Source organism: Balaenoptera acutorostrata, chromosome 14 (genome assembly GCF_949987535.1).
Source record: "Balaenoptera acutorostrata chromosome 14, mBalAcu1.1, whole genome shotgun sequence".
Taxonomy (NCBI): domain Eukaryota; kingdom Metazoa; phylum Chordata; class Mammalia; order Artiodactyla; family Balaenopteridae; genus Balaenoptera; species Balaenoptera acutorostrata.
In genome coordinates this window covers 70,124,518-70,145,616 of record NC_080077.1, presented here as the reverse complement: position 1 = coordinate 70,145,616, position 21,099 = coordinate 70,124,518, and the positions used below count along the sequence as shown (strand labels likewise).

At 44.1% G+C, this 21,099-nt stretch overlaps 1 protein-coding gene across 2 annotated transcripts in view; it reads right to left on the bottom strand.

Annotated features, from left to right (window-relative positions):
- The window catches only part of RNGTT (RNA guanylyltransferase and 5'-phosphatase), a 289,984-nt gene that overhangs the window by 40,102 nt on the left and 228,783 nt on the right, over positions 1-21,099 (bottom strand). Inside the window, exons 15-16 of one of the 2 annotated variants that reach the window (XM_007195941.2) lie at positions 20,187-20,310; positions 16,089-18,732 (exon numbers count right to left, since the gene is read on the bottom strand). The exons of the other annotated variant lie outside the window; for it this stretch is intronic. Coding sequence (XP_007196003.1) covers positions 18,530-18,732; positions 20,187-20,310 — 327 coding nt within the window. The 3' untranslated portion in view covers positions 16,089-18,529. Of the gene's footprint in view, positions 1-16,088; positions 18,733-20,186; positions 20,311-21,099 lie in introns of those variants that run through there. 2 annotated transcript variants of the gene reach the window in all.

Sequence of the window (21,099 nt, the reverse complement as noted above, 5' to 3'; positions counted from 1 at the left end):
TGAACCCAGCGTTCGCGGTTGGGTGTTGGAGGCCAGTCGTGGCCCCATTGCTCACCCTTAAGAATCTAGGAAAATAAAGGAGCCTCCATTTCTCATTCAGAAGCACTAGGAAGAGAGCCCAGCAATCCCCGGAGGGTCCTGGAGCCTTTGGCTCTACCCCTCACCCCCCCGGCCCCTTGGGGTGGTGACGTACTGGGCAAAGCTCATGAACAAGCACTTGGCCTGGAAGGCAAAGAAACAATAACCCTGAAATCCCAGTGAGCAGGTATTTGGACACTTATAAATAAATCACCTACTTCCCACATGCTTCGCATTACCGCCCATCACAGTATCGGCCTCAACATTTGTTGCCCAGTTAATAGTCCTTTAGGAGGCAGTGTGATGCCAAGATCTAGCAACCCGCCGGCACTTAATGACAACGCCCAGCAAAGATGCTGACCAGCCTTGCTGACTATGCTATCCTTGCATGGAAGAGGCCAAAAAGGAGGGAGAAAAAGGGCTGGGGCCCTGCACCTCCAACCTCAGAGGATGGGCCAAGGTGGGCAGGGCAGCTGGAGCCTGAAACAGACGCTTCAGGACAGCGCGACCCTGGACTGGGCCCTGCTAGGAAGCCCACATCACGGGCTGTCTCTGGGGCAGCAGTGTAAAACTAGCCGCGCTCTAGCTTTGTACTGACAGACGCATCGCCTTCACATCCAAGAGGGGCGCTGCGTGGTGTAACCCCGTGTGATGCGTGTGGCTTGGTCGTTCCATTTGGAAACGGGAGACAAAGTCAGCTTCGTATCCAGGATTCCTTCTCTGTCGTCTTTACAAATGCACACAAACAGGTCTGACAACTTGCTACGTGCCCAGAATAAGGGGGTCACCTGTGCAGAACTATTTCATGGCCGTAGCCCATGGCAGGGGCAGCTCTGACTGCTGGGACTGGTGGACACAAATACCCCAGCTCCACACTTGTCCCCAGACCGCTTCTGGTCCCTGAGCTTTTGGGATTGTAGAACTCTCTGAGAATTAATTAGGCAGAATCTCTGGACCCTCATTCCAGAAAATAATGTACATCTACACAAATTTTGCCTATAATTTCCCTGGAAAGCAGGGATCTTTGGAGCTCATTTATAGCCTCCTGGTTAAGATCCCGGTTTAGGAGTTGACAAAAAAGTCCCTCCAAGGAAAAGGTTTTTCACTGTGATGGGCTAAATATTGAGTTCTCTCTGAACACGTTATAAACACGTTATACAGGATCGGTTTTTAACAAAATTCAAATTGTTGACTTCTCAGGAATGTCTCTGCCGATAAAGCAAAATGTACCTGTGGCGTGAAGGAGAAAGGCAGTCTCCGGGGTGAAGGCTGGAAGGAACTGGTTTTCTCTGGAACACACATCACCCACAGTCCCGGTTGCCCCAAGAGATTGTCTGAGTTGGAGCACATCCCCGATATTTTCTTGGGCATCTCGTCTGCTTCTGATAATTTATCTGAGCAGCATTCGTCGAGGGTGTGTTTAGTGACAACGTTGGGGATGGATTTCGTGCAGGTTCGTTCACCCGGGGGGTGACCTATGGCCGACTGGCTGAACTGTGATTTGGTGCAGCTGAAACAAGGCTGGAGGTGAATGGGGGCTGGCTCCTGGTTTCCAGCTGTTTGATTGCCACCTTTCCTTCCCCAACACCCCAGAGGCACTCTCCAGTGTGGTCACCAGAGCTAGAAGTTTTAGGAATCGCAGTCCAATCCAAATTCTTAGCTGGGATGTTGAAGGGCTGGGTTTGGGGAAAACATTTCTCCCAGGACAGCTGAAACAGTGAGCCAGTTTGCAGGGTACTGGTTGGCTCCAGGGAGAGCTGAGAGTGGGGGGGACCAGGCCACCCCGATGGTGGGCTGTTGGTGGCCTGCGGGGCGGGGAGGGGCTGAGAGCCGGCGCACTCTCGGCTCAGGAAGCTCTACCGGAAGGCAGTTTTTCTGATGCCCACAGAGGCACCGGAGGGGTGAGCAGGGCCCTGGAAACGGTGGGTATGAGGTGGGCCCAGGGCAGAGGTGGAGGAGGCTCCCGGGAGCGGGTCCCCGCCGGACAGCTGGCCGGGACTGAGGCTCCTCTGTAAGGACCGACAGGACAGGGCCCAGCCGTCTGCTAGGCACTGGTATTTGGGACAGGGGTTTGCTGCAGCATCAGAGAACTCAGGCCTCTCGGGGGGAGGCACCGCTTCCTGCCAGGACAGACTAGGTGAGCTGGTGACAGATGCGAATCAATACTCTTTCTGGGGCTCCCCTGGTGGCGCAGTGGTTGAGAGTCTGCCTGCCAATGCAGGGGACATGGGTTCGAACCCTGGTCCCGGAAGATCCCACATGCCGCGGAGCAACAAGGCCCGTGAGCCACAACTACTGAGCCTGCGCGTCTGGAGCCTGTGCTCCGCAACAAGAAAGGCCGCGATAGTGAGAGGCCCGTGCACCGCGATGAAGAGTGGCCCCCGCTCGCCGCAACTAGAGAAAGCCCTCGCACAGAAACGAAGACCCAACACAGCCAAAAATAAATAAAATAAAATAAATTAATTAATACTCTTTCTGTTTACAAGTTGCCGCAAATCATTTTCCAGGGTTTTCCTACTGGGTACCTTATCTTCTCAACCGTGGGGTAAGTTCCAGGAAAAGAACTGTGTCTTTTATTTTTTAAGGTCCACCCTTGGCTCCAAGCCTGGCCCTGAACTTGTGGAATTCAGTGTCTCCGGCCATGTGCCTTTGCTCATGCAGTCCTGAGTCCCCTAAAATGTGTCTCTGTTCACCAGCAAGCTCTCAAGTGACCGGAATATTATGCCCCGCCGTGAAGACCCACATCGAATAGCACCACAAGGCCGTGTGGAGAAAGAGAATGAGGGGTCAGGGCCCAGCTCCACCTCCTCCAGACCACATGACCTTGGGCAAGTCACTCCACTTCTCCCAGTCTACTTCCCTGAGCAATGGGAGTGACGATGACTGCTCCCAGAGCTGCTGTCGGGGCTCAGTCACAGGTTGGATGCGGTTTGCTCACTAGACATTTCTCACCAGTGTTTGCTCTGGATTATGGCCTTTCTCCCAGGAAGCAGTTTCCCAAAGCCAACCAGAGACCCTCTTCAGCCTCTCTCAAACCTCCATAGCAATTTGTACCCTCACATCTCACGCTTCTTCTGTCTGGTATCATCACTCAACTGTGCAATATATATTAGCTCTCTATCCCCACCCTGACCCTCAGCCCTAATACACATTCAATGTTTATTTATTTATTTTATTTTATTTATTTTGGCTGCAGGTCTTAGTTGTGGCATGCAGGATCTTTTAGTTGCAGCATGCAGGCTTCTTAGTTGCCGCATGCAGGATCTAGTTCCCCAATCAGGGATTGAACCTGGGCCCCCCTGCACTGGGAGCGTGGAGTCTTACCCACTGGACCACATGGGAAGTCCCACACATTCACTGTTTAAATAATATTTATTATTTTCTTTATTGAGGTATAGTTGATTTACAATACTATATAAGTTTCAGGTGTACAACATAGTGATTCACAATTTTTAAAGGATGTATTCCATTTATAGTCATTATAAAATATTGGCTATATTCCCCATGTTGTACAATATATCTTTGTAGCTAATTTATTTTATACGTAGTAGTTTGTACCTCTTAATTCCCTACCCTCCTTCTCTCTCTCCACTGGTAACCACTAGTTCTCTATATCTGTGAGTCTGTTTCTTTTTCGTCACATTCACTAATTTGCTTTATTTTTAAGATTTCACATATAAGTGATAACATACAGTATTTGTCTTTCTCTGCTGACTTATCTCACTTAGCATAATACCCTCCGAGTCCATCCATGTTGCTGCAAATGGCATTATTTCATTCTTTTTTATGGCTGAGTAGTGTATTCCATTGTATATATGTACCACATCTTCTTTACCCATTCATCTGTTGCTGGACGCTTAGGTTGCTTCCATGTCTTGGCTACTGTAAATAGTGCTGCTGTGAACATTGGGGTGCATGTATCTTTTCAAATCAGTTTTTTTTGTTATTTCCAGATATATGCCCAGGAGTGGTATTACTGGATCATATGGTAGCTCTATTTTTAGTTTTTTTGAGGAACCTCTATACTGTTTTCCACCGTGGCCGCACCAATTTACATTCCCACCAACAGTGCACAAGGTTTCCCTTTCTCCACATCCTCGCCGTACACATGCACTTTTGTAAGCTTCTAAGGGTCAAGTTGACAGCTAGTTCAGAATTACACACACCAGAGCCTCCAGCGTATATGAGGATTAAAGGACCGCTGCCTGGATTGAACATTTACTGCTATGGAATAAATATTCAAGTTCTAAAAAGAAAGTCACATCGAATCACACAGCGATGTTTCAAAGTTGAGGATTTCCTCTGCAACAAACCTCTGTTTTTCTATCAGCAGCAAGCTTAGCCAGTCATGTGAATAATTTCAAACAGCCTGAAAAATCACCATTGATTTCAAAGCATTGATTTTCTGCACCACGGTAACACATTAAATCTCTTTTCAGAAAAAGACGAAAGAGAACTAAAAGAATAAACTTTCACTCCAAAGGGTGGGTGTAAGGAGGTACTTATACAACAAAATTAATTTAGTAATTTGCCAATCTTTATAGTGGATGACCTGCGAAGGACATTTTGCTTCTATCCAGAATATACTGTTATGTAATAAATGAAAGCTCAGCTGTCCCCCCAAAGAAGGGGGGAGTTGATGTGTCACTGGCCACCAGAGTGACACTGTGTGACACAGACCACAGGGCCACCTCCTCCACCGGAGGCTCTGGAACTTGGAGGCTGGTGGGGGAGACTTGAAACCGCCTGCCTGGGTCCAAGCCCCCCTGGGTTTGCATCCACACGCAGTCACCCCCCAAGGCAGATCCTATGCCTCCAACTCTTGAGTCCTGAGAGTCAGGTCAGCTCTGGGTTTGACTTGTTTTGTTATTGAAATTACAGGTTTAGAAAAGGAGTGTTGGTTCTCAACTCAGAAGAAGAAATCTCCTCGGGCATATGTGTGATGATCTAAGCACCATTCATAATTTTTTCCAAGCCAACCTTGTTTCTGTGACCTTTAGTAATCTTGTTATTCCCAGCAGAAAATGCTCAGAGCTAAAACAGTCTCATTATAATTTAGTCTTTACACTGAAAAAAAAATTTTCCCCACTGTCCTTCACCTCACAATGCCCCCCACCCCCTCCCCAAAAAAGAGACCCTGTAACTTCTATACTTGGTTTCAAGCTCAAAGCAGATCTTATTTATTTATTTATTTTTAGGACGCATCAGTTAAATCTGTTCATCTTTTTTGAGTTGAGGGACTGGAAGAAATCACACATCGTTTCTGATGTGATATACCCATGGGCGGTTTTGCATCCTACCCAAAGATAGCTCAACTTCACTTTAAGATGTTTTGCCTTCTATGGCAATCAAAATCAAACTTTTCTAAGTAGACGTGAGCTTGTGGGTTACGCAACTCCTGTCAGCGGTGCCTGCGGTCTTTGCTTGACCTTGGATGAACATCTAAGCCTTGGAGGCGGGTGTGTGCACCAGTGCTGCCCACATGCACACGGGCGCCCCAGGTCGCTCAGGCTCCAGGATGATAAGAGGGTAAAGGGCAGTCACCTCTGGGCTACTTATGGGCTTTGTGAAAGGTCACATCGTCTACCTAATTGGAGGCAATTTTCTTTCATGCCCATTTTTATCTCCTCGGGGAGAAATGCCAAGTGAGCTGAGAATTAAGGAAGTCAGGGGCCAGCTGAGCAACCTCGTTAAAGACACCTCAGGGGGCTTCCCTGGTGGTGCAGTGGTTAAGAATCTGCCTGCCAATGCAGGGGACATGGGTTCGAGCCCTGGTCCGGGAAGATCCCACATGCCGTGAAACAACTAAGCCCGAGCACCACAACTACTGAGCCTGCGTTCTAAAGCCCGCGAGCCACAACTACTGAGCCTACGCACCACAACTACAGAAGCCCATGCACCTAGAGACCATGCTCCGCAATGAAGAGCAGCCCCTGCTCACCGCAACTAGAGAAAGCCCGTGCACAGCAACGAAGACCCAACACAGCCAAAAATAAAAACAAATAAATTAATTAATTTTAAAAAAAGAGAGACACCTCGGATTTTGGGTCTCACTTTGCTCATCTCTAAAATGGGACCAGATGCTTTCAAAGGCAACTTCCAGCTCAAACTCAGGCTCTTGCTTTTCTTTTCTCTGGGAAGATCCCAGGAGGTGATCAGGGTCCAGGTGATCACTCCGTCCTCCCCAAATGTCATCCATCCAGCCTCCTGCATGTCATTACTTTTCTCCTGCCCCATGAATAGTATCTCTGTTCTCACCCCGGGGCAGCGTCTTCCCTTCTGCCCGCCCTTCCCTGGGTCCCATCAACAAGATATCTGGGGTAACATATTTGTAACCAGGACAAGCTTTGGGAAAACCTCTGTCACTGTTCCGAGGGAAGTCGATTCTGTTTATTATCATAAACTGTTGTCAGTTTCCTCAAACTTTCCACCTACGTCTTCTCCTTAAACAAAATGATCTTTCTACAACCGTAACACTTCCTATGCAACCCTTTTAAAGGAAACTATTGCATTCATTCAAATAAAATTATTCAGGATCTACTATTTGTTGGGCTCAAGAAATGCTTGTCGAGTGAATAAGTGAATGGACGAATGTACCTTGTTGGCTGCTATAGGAGATTCAGAAACAAGCTCTCTTCCCAGCCTTTAAGGGGATGGTCTATCTGTGGTGGCAGAAAGGATTAAACACACACAAGAATAGTTGGAATACAAGCAGTGCTAACATTCATGATAGAGTAACACTTGTAAATATTGAAAGCCAGTGTCAGTTGAATACAAGTTGGAAAACAGCCACTTCCCTAACCACCCCCTGTAAGCATCTTTCTCCTCCCAGCTATCCTGCCTCTTCCTCAGCACCCCTGGACCTCCCCCAAAACTAGCAACCAGAGAGGGTTAACACCTGGCTTGGCAGGGAACCTCAGGTATGCTGCTCCAGAGCTGTTCTGATTGGTCAGTACCCTTGCCTATGAGTTACTTAATATGTGGACTATCTCTACTGTATGAGTAAAGCGCAGGTAACTGGCAAAAAGAAATAATAAAAGTAAGTAAAGAAAGGAAATATTGGGAGAGTTGGTTCCATTCTCCACTATAGTGATGGGCACCAGCCATAAGAGGACATTACCTTCCCTGGTCACAGGGACCAGCTCAGGAATGGGCAAATGACCCAACCAGATGCAATGAGATGCAACAAAACTTTTGCTGGGACTGTTGGTAGAGAGATATTTACTCTTTATGATGGATGTGAACTGCGATGTGATTCTGGAGAAACCATGGGCTACCATATGAAGCCCAATGATGCTAGGAGTTGAGCTATGGGAAAGCTCCTAGATCAAGCCATTCCTGAAGTCATGCCTGCCTTCTGGACTATTCAGTTATCTAGAGTAGGCAAGTTTGTTTTTCTGTCATTTTTTAACAAAAAAAAGTCCTAACACTGGGATGAGGCAGCAAAGGAAATACAGGAGTAAGAGAGATGGAAAACGGTGCCCTGTCATTCTCAGTTCCCTTCTTTCTTAGCTTTTTGGAGCCAGGTCTACTTGATCCTGGGATCTGGTCTCCTTACTCTTTCTCATTCCCCAGGTCATCATCCCCTCCTGACTTTTTTTTTGCTTTCCTACCCAGTCAGGAGTAAAATCCCTCACCTTTTCAAACTTCTTCTGTTTTCACCTTGCCAATCTCCCACCCTGGGTCATCAGAACAACACTCCCCAGCCCTTTTCTCATCATGGCAAACTCAAAACATGACACTCTTTGAAGGGTACCCTGGGGTAAACTAGAGACTTAGGGTGTCTTTATGGGTCTTGGGGGGGAAAAGTCCATTATATTTTTTAATATTATGAAATTTTGATCTAAAGAAAAGTGAAATACAAAGTCCCAGGGAAGATATAGCTTTGTGTGAAACTTCAAAATAAAATCTTTTCAAAATGTTAAACAAGAAATTTGAGCTTTCTTCTATGGACATGACTTTTTTAATATCAGTTTTAATGCTTCAAATGCTGTCCTCGAATCCTAATCAAGACCTTTTATTTATTTATTTATTTAGATTTTTAAAATTAATTTATTTTTTATACAGCAGGTTCTTATTAGTTATCTATTTTTTTATCTTTGTAGTGTACTTTGTAGCTTTCTTAACATTTATTAATAGTAAGCTTACTTATTTTATATTTTTTAAAAACTTTTGAATTTTATTTATTTTTTTATACAGCAGGTTCTTATTAGTTATCCATTTTATACATATTAGTGTATATATGTCAATCCCAATCTCCCAGTTCATCCCACCACCACCACTAGCCCCCCACCGCTTTCCCCCCTTGGTGTCCATATGTTTGTTCTCTACATCTGTGTCTCTACTTCTGCCCTGAAAACCAGTTCATCTGTACCATTTTTCTAGATTCCACATATATGCATTAATATAAGATATTTGTTTTTCTCTTTCTGACTTATTTCACTCTGTATGACAGGTCTCTAGGTCCATCCATGTCTCTACAAATGACCCAATTTCGTTCCTTTTTATGGCTGAGTAATATTCCATTGTATATATGTACCACATCTTCTTTATCCATTCATCTGCCGATGGGTATTTAGGTTGCTTCCATGACCTGGCTATTGTAAATAGTGCTGTAATGAACACTGGGGTGCATGTGTCTTTTTGAAGACTTTTTAATGATAATCTCTTCAAATTCTTGGTAGTCACTATCAATGAGAAACTGTACATGTTAGAAATAAAAAAATTAAAACCATTCTTTGGGAAACTTTCAAAATGTCGACAGCTGAAATTACATTTAAAGAACCAACAGTCTCTTCTCTTTTTCATTTCTACGTACAAATGTGATTTCTTGCTGATGTTTCTTATGATAAAACAAATGGACTTTGAATCCAGTCAGATTATTTTTATGTCAACTATTTCCAAATAATGAGAAGCCCTAATGTGGAGAATGCAGGTGTATTTTTAAAACAGTCTCCTTATACCTAAAATGAAGACCATCACAATAGTTCATCAGCCATGGGTGAGAGCTTCCCAGTCACTGTTTCAAGACACCCTGCTGTCCCGGCCCGGAGGGTGGCCAGGTGGGGCATAGACCGTGGCCTCCAGCTGAGAGCTACCTCTGGGCTCCTGCAGGCAAAAGCGCAATGACCAACATCAAGGACCATGATGTACAGATGCTCCACCGTGGAAACTGGGTGAGGCCAGCTGTGCAGCATGACTCTGCCCAGCCTGGACAGACAGCTCGTCGAGCTGCTGTGCACACGGCCGCTGTGGCTGATCAGAAGGGGCCTCCTGGGAGGCCGGTGAGGGCTTTAGCGGGTGGCGCTAAGCCTCTGCCTTCATGTACAACAGACGTTCGCGTCCACTAGACGTAGCATCACAAAGTGAACACGCCCTGCATAACCACTACTCTTGGGAATAGTAAATTCACCTGTCGACACAGATGAAGCCCCTAACCCCAACACCTCCATTTCCTCCTAGTTTTTCTTGTTTCTCCCTTCACCTCAGCCACCAGCATCATCTGTCTGAAGGTCACCTAGAAACCCAATTCAAGGCCCTTTTCTCTGCCCTTGACTCTCTGACTCTCTGGAGCAATCAGAACCATTTCCTGCCCTCTCTAGCAAGAAACATTCTCCCTCTCGGGCCAGGACCAGGAGGTTTTGTGTGACTTGTTAAGGAGACTTGAGTGTAAAGCCCTGAAGCCTCTCAGAATAAAACCAAAAAAACACATAGGTGGGGCTAAATGGATGAGCGCCAGGTTTCAAAGAAGCAGTTATTTGTAATGACATTAAAAAGTCAAGGCTACTACTTTGGCTTTCAGCATTTTTCATCTTTGAATGCTCAATAAAAATATTTTTGGCAAAGGAAAAAAAAGAAACATTTCTCTCTTATCGACTGTGGGCTGTACCTTCTTGAGCCTCTTCTTACTTCTTGATGCCTTACTTTCTTTCCTAGTTTTTGTTATTTTGTTTTTTTCTCTTCTACCCACTATCATTGGGGTCTCTGACCCTCTTGTACTCCAAACCTTCTACACACACTGTTTTCACCATCACTATTGTGTGGACGAATTTAAAATCCTGCTGGTGGTCTGACTGTCCAAGTTTCAGTTCTACATTTCTGCCCTCTCTTTGGACAATTCCATCTGAATCTCCTGACAACACTTCCCGCTCGTCACGCCCAGAGGCCCCTTCTTCATCCCAACCCCAAATCAGCTCTTCCTTGTCACTTCTCTGCTTTGTTAAGGGCACCACCATCACCCCACCTCGGCTCAAACCCTTGAAGGTAAACTTGGCTTCTCAACTGACTGCTGAATCTTGATGATTCTCCCTCCTGAATGCCTGTCACATCCAATCTCCTCGATTTTGGTAGATGCCACCCTATCCTGGGTTCTTTACCTCTCACCTGGATTATTACAATATCCTCCCAACTGGCCACTTTTGACAGATTATTACCAGCTTATTTCACCCAAAAACTCCCTTGTTTAAAAGCTTTCAATAGGGAATTCCCTTGCGGTCCAGTGGTTAGGACTCCGTGCTCTCACTGCCCAGGGCCCGGGTTCAATTCCTGGTCAGGGAACTAAGATCTTGCAAGCTGGGCAGTGCAGCAAAAAAAAAAAAAGCTTTCAATAGCTCTTTATTGTTGACCAAATTTAGCTTAACTTCTTAGCCAGACATTCAAATCCCTTCATAATCTGTCCCCAGCCTATCTATGTAACCCGAGTTCATTTATAGATTCGAGAAATATTTACTGAACTCCTACACTTTGTGCCAGACTGGGCTAGGTGCTGGAAATACAGCAATGAATGAAATCAAATTCTCAGTTCCCATGGAACTTACATTCTAGAGAGAGTCAGATAACAGGCGAACAAGCAAACATATATGTTAGATCATAACTGCTTGTAGAAAAATAAATTCGGGTAAGAAGGTAGATGGTGATGGGAGTGGCATATTAGATGGGATGGTCAGGAAGTCCTTTCTGATGAGGCAGCATTTGTCTAGAGACGAATGAAATGAGGGTGAGCCTTATGGATATCGAGGGGAAGGGCATTTCAGGTAAAGGGAAAAGAAAGTTCCAAGTCCTTAAAGTCAGAGCATGCTTGGCAAGTTGGAGAAACTGCAAAGGGGCCAGAATCGATGAGCAGAGTGTACAAGAAGGAAGAGATGAGAGGGAGTCGGCTGGAGGCCAGGTTATGTAGTCCTGGATGAATGACGATGTGCATTTAGGATTTAATCCTGAGTGAGGTGGAAGGCCCTGGAAGGTTTTGAGTAGTTGAGTGACATGTTCTAAAAAATACTACAGACAGCTGTGGGGAGACTGGATTGAGAAGGTGATGAGGGAGAGCAAAAACTGGGAGACCAGTTAGGAGGCTACTGCAATAATCCAGGCAAGAGATGAGACGAGAGGTTGAAGAGGGTAAGAAGTTGTTAAATTCTGGTTACAGTTTGAAGGTAGTGCCGCTGGCATCTGCTGGTGGATTGATTGGATGTGAAATGTCAGAGGAAGAAAAGAATCAAGGATGATTCTCAAGCAACTGGAAAAGTGCAATTGCCATGAACTGAGCTCTCTGAGAAGCCTGTGGGAAGAGAAGGAAGTCTACAGGAGGAGGAAAGTTCAGTCTGGGGCTTATTAAGCTTCAGGTGACCATTAGGCATCCAAGTGAAGATGTCAAGTTGTCAGTTGAATAGTTGAGTCTAGAATTCACAAGAGAGATCCAGGCTAGAAATAGGTTTGGAAATTGTGTGTAGATGGTATTAGTGTTCAGAGAGTAGGAGAGATCTCTTAGAGAGTGTACACAGAGGCCAGTGGACTGAGCCTGGGTCACTACCACATGCAAAGGTTGAGAAGGTAAAGAGGGCTCAGCAAGAGAGAACTGTGGGTGGAAGGAAAGAAAGCCAAGAAACTATGGTGGCCTGGAAACCAAGAGCAGAAAGGGTTCAATAAGGAGGGAGTAGTTTGTGATTTGTTTAAAAATAATCGTGTGTGTGTTGTGTGTGTACACGCACGTGTGTAATGGAGGGTGGGGGGTTAGTTGGTGTATAAAATAAACAGGAACTGCCACATTGATCATTGCTGAATCTGGGTAGATGGGGGAGTTCATTTTGCCATTTTCCTTATTTGTGTATATACAGGAAATTTCCCATTAAAAAGAAGTAACAGGGACTTCCCTGGCGGTCCAGTGGTTAAGGCTCCGCGCTTCCACTGCAGGGGGTGTGGGTTCCATCCCTGGGCAGGGAGCTAAGATCCCGCATAATGCACTGGCATGGCCAAAAAAAAAAAAAAAGTAACAAAATAAAACAAAACAGAGAGAAACTGAAACACTGATGGTGCTGATGGGTCAATTCGGAGAATGGATGTGACCTGTAGAGGCACTGGTGATGGTGACGAGCAGTCTCAGCAGGGACGAGAGCCTGTTGGCAGTGGGTTCAAGAGAGATGAGGAAAAAAGGAGCAAGTGAGTGTGATCACCTCCTTCCAGGAATTCCGAAGGAAAGGGGAACAGAGAGAAATGGGTCAATAGCTGGAAGGAGATCAAGGGGCCAGCGGTGGGTAGGTGGTTGGTGAGCTTTGGATGGAGTGAGGACAGCCATATTTCCTACCACTGCCCTGCACACAGGCTCTAGACACAGCCCCGGAAAGCATCCTCCCCCCACATTCTCTGTCCACACCTCCCCCTCCCCATTCATCCCACCCACCCACCGAGGCCTAGACCACGTTCCACCTCCTGCATCATCCCAATTGTATGTGATGTGCCCAGGTGTCTGGTTTCTACCCACATGCAGAATTTTCAAGAAAATTTATTGTAGGAAAGTTTTGGTTGTGGTACTGTTCGGTTGGGGTCCCTGTGGCCTTCACCTCCAGTGTGTGTTTATGCTGTAGATCAAAGCTATACAAGACTCTCCTAATGGCCTTCGGAGGGGAAGCAGAACTTCTACAGAAACAGTAAAGTTTCTTATTCCCTTAAATCTTGGAAGATAGCATTTGATAGTAGCAACAAGGAGAGTATCTTTCACTTGCCTTTCCCACTCTAAAAGACATGGCTAGAAGCACCAATTCACGCTAAGGGATCACGGACTATTTATTTTTAAAACTAACTGAAAAGCCTCAGCTGCTACCAAAGGACTTCTCTTTGAAAACATCAGAAGTTGGGCGGGAGCAGGTGGGTGGGGAGAAGGAGCCTTCTAGTTTCAGATGTGGCAAGCTCCGTGAAACTGCCCTGAAAAGTAAGACGTGATGAAAAACACTGCTTCCCTCACACCTCCCTCAGAGTATATCACAGCGAGGAGACCAGGGCACTTTTCTTAAGATTCTTCCTGCTGAGAAGTTTCCCTCAGAAGCATTCATTTTCAGTGCAAAAGGCAACAACAGACAAGACACTTCTAATCAGGATTAAATACAAGATGCATCAGAGATGGGCTGTGAAGAAATTCTCAAGAAACGAGAGATGTTATCAGTGCTCCTATGATGATGAGAAGGCTAGAGGGACAAAACAATTTTCTGTTCCTATATAGCTAAATGGAGGGAGACAAGAGCAGACACATCTTTTTTTTTTTTTAATTGAAGTACAGTTGATTTACAATGTTGTGTTAGTTTCAGGTGTACAGCACAGTGATATATTTATAACTGAATCACTGTGCTGTACACCTGAAACTAACACAATATTGTATGTATATATATTCTTTTTTAGATTCTTTTCCCTTATAGGTTATTACAAAATATTGAGTATAGGGACTTCCCTGACAGTCCAGTGGTTAAGATTCCATGCTTCCACTGCAGGGGACATGGGTTTGAGCCCTGGTCAGGGAGCTAAGATCTTGCATGCGGCCAAAAGAAAAAAAAAACGAAAATAGAGTACAGTTCCCACATCTTGACTGAGTCTCAATAGCAAGTACAGAAAGGCATGTGAACCTCCCGCCCTAATTACTGCCGGGTGCCCACTGTTGCCGAGCCCTGTGCTGTGTATGACAGAGTCCCTCCGCTCATGGAGCCCAGGGGAGACCATCACGACACAGCGTGACAGCCAGGAGGCTACCTGTGGCGGGAAGGCCTCCCTGATGCTGGGGGTAAGGGAGCTTGGGGCTTTCTGACAGAAGCAGTAGAAGCACCACGACCAAAGGTTCCTGGGTGCAGAGAGCATGGAGATTTGGGACAGCCAGGAGTCACACTGCGGTGAGACCCAAACCTGGATATACAGGTGGAGACTGGGTCACACAGGGCCTCTGATGTCATGGGCCAGGGAGCTCTGACTGGAGAGGAAAACAAGAGCAGCTTCACATGAAGCTGAATGAAAGATCATTCCGGTGGCGGCAATCTAAAGAGAAAATAGACCATGCGCCAACTTCGAAATTGTGAAAACTGGTTACTCTTGTTGGTGTGACTTGCTGTCAAAGCCAAATTCTGTTTTTCTGTGTTATATTCGGTTATGCTTATTTTTGTACCTCAAAGAGGTGAGGGTTTCATTCTATTTGTGTATTTTTAAACATTCAGATAATTTCATTGTTCACCTATATATCTTCGATCACAAGAGCGCAAGTAATCAACCACTGTGAGGTAACTGGACGATAGTTACTATGAAAACGACCTTCAGCTATGGAAGCAGGGGCTGCTTCTTCCCTGGGGTTTTCATGCCCCTCTCCCCACTTACAAGCCCCGATCTGGAATTTCACCTATGCATTGATTCCCAACACTGGCCTATGAAAAAGTTTTCACCAGTTTGGGGTTAAATGTAGAAGCAAAGGATGGTGTAGTGAGACTTTCATAAAACAAAATTTGGTCTGCGTAAATGCATGTCTTTTCTTCTAAATTATGCCTTACTTCCTTTTCGGGTATTAAGATTCCCTTTATTTTATGAAACGATGGCAACCCAGTTTTTTGTAAATGACCTTTCATGGCAAAACAGTTGGCTACCCCAGATCTGTGCACTGATTTTCTTGAAATGTGAAATCTTCTTAGAAACTTGGGAGGTCACCTGACAGCTGAGTCTAGGGAGGGGATGGACACATCTGGAATTGACCAAGGCTGACGATAACCTGCCAAAGCATCAGAGTTGACAGCAAACTATGTGACAATCAGGAAATGCTGGCCCAGTGTGTGAGTTAATCACTTATTTCTTGCTAACTGCATCTTTAGAATTTAGCATGTTTATGAGAATTATTAAACTTTTCACGGCCTCTGCGTCACTCACATTTAAATATTGTTAAATAAGGTCCTAAAAATGTATTTACTTTCCTGCTCCCAACTTCATCTTATTTTGGAGAGAGGTGCTTGGAACCTATTACCTGTTAGCGCCAAAGAAACAGCTTCAATAGTTTGGGACCCTGGCACAGAAGCAGCCCTCCTCACAGAGGCTGTACCAGAGCCTTTCAGGGAGTACTGACTGCACAGTAAATTAGGACCTGGAGTAGAAAGACCTGTGTTTGGGTCTCAGCTCACAACTAACTAGCTATGTTACCTTGGGTCAGAGCTTCCTCAGCTACAAATGAGGTTGATGATGGTACCTCCCTGCACAGAGTGCTTGTCTTTAGGGCATCTTGGGGCTTGGTGACTATTCCATAATGGTCATATTGCTATTATTGTGAATACAGGATGTTTACAAAGCACTGGTTTTTACACAAGAATCATGTCAGACCTGAAAAGCTTCTTTTTGATCATCTGATCCAATCTTGGCATTTTATAGATGGGGGAGGGGAGAAACAAGTTCTAGAGAGGACAGAGAAGCAACGAGAGGCAGAGCCTAGACTTGGTCTTTGGGTTGAGCCCCGGGGTTTTCTCTACCACATTAGTTTTCTCCATCTGGAAATATTTGATTCTTAACTTCCAAGTTTCTCGGTTTCTCAGGAAGGAAAACAGAAGACTTTCCAAGTCTTCATGCTAATCTCTAGAATGCAACAAAGCCAGGCGGATTTTGATGGGTATGGTGGACAGCAGCAGGATCTGATGCCAGCAATAAAAGGGACACGAGTGCGTTGGTTATATAAAGGGACACAAAGGCATCACCAGTAAAACAAAGTAGATACACTTTCTATTATTTTAAATCAGTAGTTTTATTACAATACTGCACTGACACACAATTAGAGAAGGAATGTCCTGACATTTTCTGAGCATTTCATGGAAAGCAAATGTAACCAGCCAGGCAGTCGAGTCTTCCTCATCTTTTCCAAACACAAAGCAAAGTTATATGTCATAACTCAGGAAAGTAAAGTTTTCTTATTCTCATCTACAAAACTTCAGTGTCAGAAAACAGTTATTATGAAGTGGGCTGAGAAAGAAAGTGTTTCCTTCATGACGTCCCAAATCCTGACTCCAGATGTCCACCCCTCCCCTGACTTTCCAGATGACTTTTTATGACCCTGTAGATGGTAATGTGTTCAGGGGCTAAATGGGATCTACTTATTATACTTCACTACAATTGAAAGGAAAAGATAAATTAAGAAGATTAAGTCCTGGAAAATGCACAAAGGCAAGGAGAAAATATCTGGGTGTATTAAAAATGAGATGCTCTTTTCACGTAACTCATTTAAAAGGTTACAATTACCATAAACATTTTAACTCCATTAAAGAATGCTGACAAAAGCTTGCTCTTACATCTGCAAAAGCCTTCTGCGTTTACACGGGTTTGGAAGAAAGCAATGCACCTTGTGAAAAGAGCCACCAATCCTGGTGGAGCAGGCGTTGGACTATTTGGAGTTGCAGAGGCGTTTTTTTTAGATCTGCTTTGTACAAGACACCATGAGACCTTGACCAATTTCCATTTTTCAATAGTTACTGCGGCAATCAGATGTTTTAATCCCTGTTGTGCTCAAACGCACAAAAGTACTCTAGGAAAGAAACACTAAAATGGCATTTTGAATAAATTCACTATACATTACATAACTTGGGAACAATAAGGGAAGAAGCCCAAGCATGACTCTAGTACTTCATATAGAAAAGCACTGCAGGAAGAAACTTTGTTTAAAAACATTAAAACTCAGGTGAATATAAATACATGTTTGGTTAATCTGTGCTATTTGATATAGAAATCCTATCAGATATTCAATCTACTAGGTGACTTGTTTGGATTTCTCACTGTGTTAGTAGAAGAATATACACTGCTGCATATACTCACATATATATGCATATACATATATAAAATTCAGATCATGAAAATTTGTTTAAATACACATAGTTAAAACCTGTACCTCTAAAAATAAATACATTAGCCTCTAGTAGGCTAATTTTCAAGAGTTCCTTCACACACCAATCAGAACACAGTTTCCCAACAATGGCATGTGACCAATTAGCCACTCTTTAAATCCATTATCTATCAGTAAATGTGTTTTTTGTTTTTTGTTTTTTTCTTTTAAAATTCAGATGTACAACTGAAATAGCATTCCCAGAATAGAAGATGAGAGAATTCTGGCTTTGAAAATAAATGTCTTGGCTTCCTTGATGTTTAGTTCCTACAGATGTCTAGTCTTTGCCTCTGCATTTATCAAGCAGTGGGAGAGCATTTTCTAGTGACAGCATTCTTTTCCACAGACATTACCTTCTAATCAAAAGAGTCAGCTGGCATTTCCTTTGCTTTTGGTGCGAGGGAACAAATACAACACTGTCTGTATCTGATATCACTCCCATCATCACAGTGAGTTGTGTGTTTTAATGTAATCTACAATGTGCTACCACTGAGGTACAGCAGAAGTAGCCCTGGCATTAAAACTAAAAAAAAGAAAGAGAGAACAAAAGTCTCCCAGGAGAACAACACACACAGGACCAGGTGGTGTGTCTCTAAGTTCTATGAAGTAACTCGGGACCACTGCCAGAGTGGATACATTGGATAGCTGATACTGCAGTTCAAACAACAGAGACGAAAAGACTCAATATACCTCCTTTAGAAAGAATGAAATTAACAAAATTGGAGCTTTACTTTTTTACTTTTACATTTCCAAAACAACTTCTTAGAATGATATAAGCCAGACCAAGTTGTTTAATATAGTACAATATTTAACAACTTTGTCATTTGGTTTTGAATACAAGAATTTCAGAAATGTAGGAAATCCATGATAAATAATAGCAGGAATATTTAATGCCATTGTCTAAATGTTTTAAAAGGAAAACCTATCATACTTGAAATACAACTTCTAAAAAATACAGTGTTCTAGGCGCTCACAGTTCTAGATTGCTAACTTTATAAATTAAAGTGTAAGTTATCCGTATATAAACAAGGCCTCTTTTTCATTGATTTCAATCTCATTTAAACCTTTGGATATTTCAATCTTCAGATTCCACAAGGTAAGGCTGAGTTTACCAGATATAAATAAAATGTTTAAGTCCATGATGTATTGTAGCACTGAGGAAACAAATGCATCAAATATTTACAGGCTGGCTACAATACTTTCTTCTTTTTTTTTTTTAAAGTCAAACGTGTATCAACATCAAGCCACACTCTGTTTTGAATTTCTCTGGTCGCAAAGAATATGGGGCAACAGCACTTTTCCTCACTCATCTTTCCTCTCAATCCTGAAGTCAGAGGCAGGTCTTTCAGTCAAACGTCTTTTGGGAGGTGGTGGAGGCATGAGCTCCGTGTCCGGGTCCAGATGATGATGCTTTCGCTTCTGTCCTTGAGAAGCTGTCACACATCTGTTGATGAACTCAAACAGCATCTCCTTGGTGACAGGGTTTGAGATGCTGCTGCACACGGCTGTGGACAAAGGGAGACGTGAGTCTCGTGTGAGGATTCATGGAGGCAGCTGACTCGCCCCAGGGAGACGAGGACGGGGAGACGTTTCCATCCCAACACGCTAGAACTTTCCATCTTCCCAACGTGGGTGACTTGCTGTGGATTCAGCTGTGCTCCTCCCTCCCCCTCCCCCGAAGTGAGTGCATTTCTGGTGGCTGCCTTTACTATTAATTCTAGACCCAAACTTTAAGTATTTGGGCTTAAGCCTGTCTTCACTACCGTTTTTGATCCCTCCAAACAGTTTGTGTAGGATATTGATCTCGCCCAGTGCGTCACACCATGGTCCACATTCAAGCACAGTTTCTAAAGAAAGCGCGCGCTCTGGTCCTCCAGCCTTTCCCTCTCTCAGAAAGAAGCGCACACTGATGCATGTAACGCGCCGCCAGCCATCGTGCCCGCTGAACGGGGAGGCTGCCGTGTAGCTGGCAGAGCGCATTATTCTTTATTTTAGTAACTTGCTTGAAGTAAGGTATTACAACAAAATGACTATTAAAGAAAGCACCTTTCCCTATGTGATCAAAATGGTATTTACCCACTTGGTTTTAGGAAAACAACACGGGCTTAATTACTCCTCTTTTCCAAATTAACGCATCCTGTCTGAACACAGACCTTAGTTCCCACAAGAACCTTCGAATGTACAACAGTAACTTAAGCCACAAAACTCAAAGTGGCAATTTCTGTATTATCTCATAAGCTTATCACACGATCATCATCATCACTGACTGAGCACTCAAAGTGCATAATCCTATTAACCTTCATTCTTGGTTTTTATCTGTCTTTTTCTTTCAGTTCCACTAACAACACAACCGAGAATTGCTCCCAGTAGTAGTTTACCTTAGAAACCTAATTAATATGTGCTGTTTCCCATGAAAGACCCTCACTACTCTGAATTCCCAAAGCATTCACATTGTACCCAGAGCACACCCTGAAGGATAGCACAGCACGTTTTACGTTTCTTCTTTTTTATTTTATGTTTTTTAAGGTTTTCATTGACGTTGTTTTCCATTGTTTGTAAAACTATCTTAGGAGCTGGAAATTACATTTCCCTTGCTCATGCCATCTTTTGCCATCTGGCAGACGATGGCTTCAGCGTTTTGAATGGATCTGCAATTACCATGGCTTTTGTTGTGGCTGTCATTCAACAAATTCATCCTATCCGCAGCCCGATGTCCCGCCCTTTAAGCCCTCTCCCGGGTGCCCGCAGCAGCCCACAGGTGAGGGGGGAGCGGAGCCACGCGGGGCACAGACCTGCCGCGAGCCCTCCGCGGTCCGCGTGGCCTTCTGCCCCCAACGCTGAACCACAAAAGGCAGCACAGTTTGGTTCTAACACTTTAGCTTTTGTGTGTTGTTGTGGGTTTTTTTTTTTTTGGGGGGGGGGGTTCATGTAACCTCCACCGGGAGGGTGTCACACTCACCCATGGCAGTGTTGTAGGCATTAGGGAAACTTTTGTCTGTTCTCTGTCTCATAAAGACCCAGCTGTTGTTCTCGAATTTGCATTCTATAATTTTGTTGTCATACTGTTTTAGCTCTTTTGTCACCTGTTTTAAAAGAGAATTGAGGAAAATATTTAAATCATCTGACAGGCTTCTTGCCTGCACTACGTGACAGACGCGTTAGGGAAATGCCAGAAACACCTCGTGCCTCTTCACACAGAGCTCTTTGTCACCCGAAGCATCTAATCAAGCCCAAGGATGTGGTGCGTACTCCCTTGTACACTTGCTCACCAATCTGACACCTTATAAATAGTCGTGAAAACGGCTGTCAATATATAGCAATTAAAAGAAGCTAAGGAGAAACCAGCCACTTCTGGGCCAAATGCAAATACGTTACCATAGGGACCAATGCCTTCGATATTGTCTGTGTCCCTCTGGCTTTCAGAAACTGAGTATCTGAAGGTTTCAACAACTTTTAGAAAGACCACACCATCTAAATTCCTATGTCAGAACCTAAGAAATCCCCTTTACTGGTTAAGATAAAAAGTTACGCATAAAGAGTAAACATTAGGATCTGATTCAGGCAATGTGCATCCTAACTATCTTGCTTTTCAAGCAGTGATAATTAACTAAAAATCTAATCTTCAGGGTATTTACCCTTTTCATCTCCAAACCAGTATGAATTTAGAGATGAAGCTACCTTTGATATTAGTTGGTAGGTTTTTTGGCTACTTCACCTCAGATGATTGAATATGGATTACAACTTAGTCTATCAACGCTAACAAGTATCCATGGCAACTATAGAACCTTTGAAAAGATATTTCATCGGGCTGTGAGGATGGTTTTCATAAATAGGAACCTAAGCTTATCTTCGCAGTTTCAAATCAAATGCCA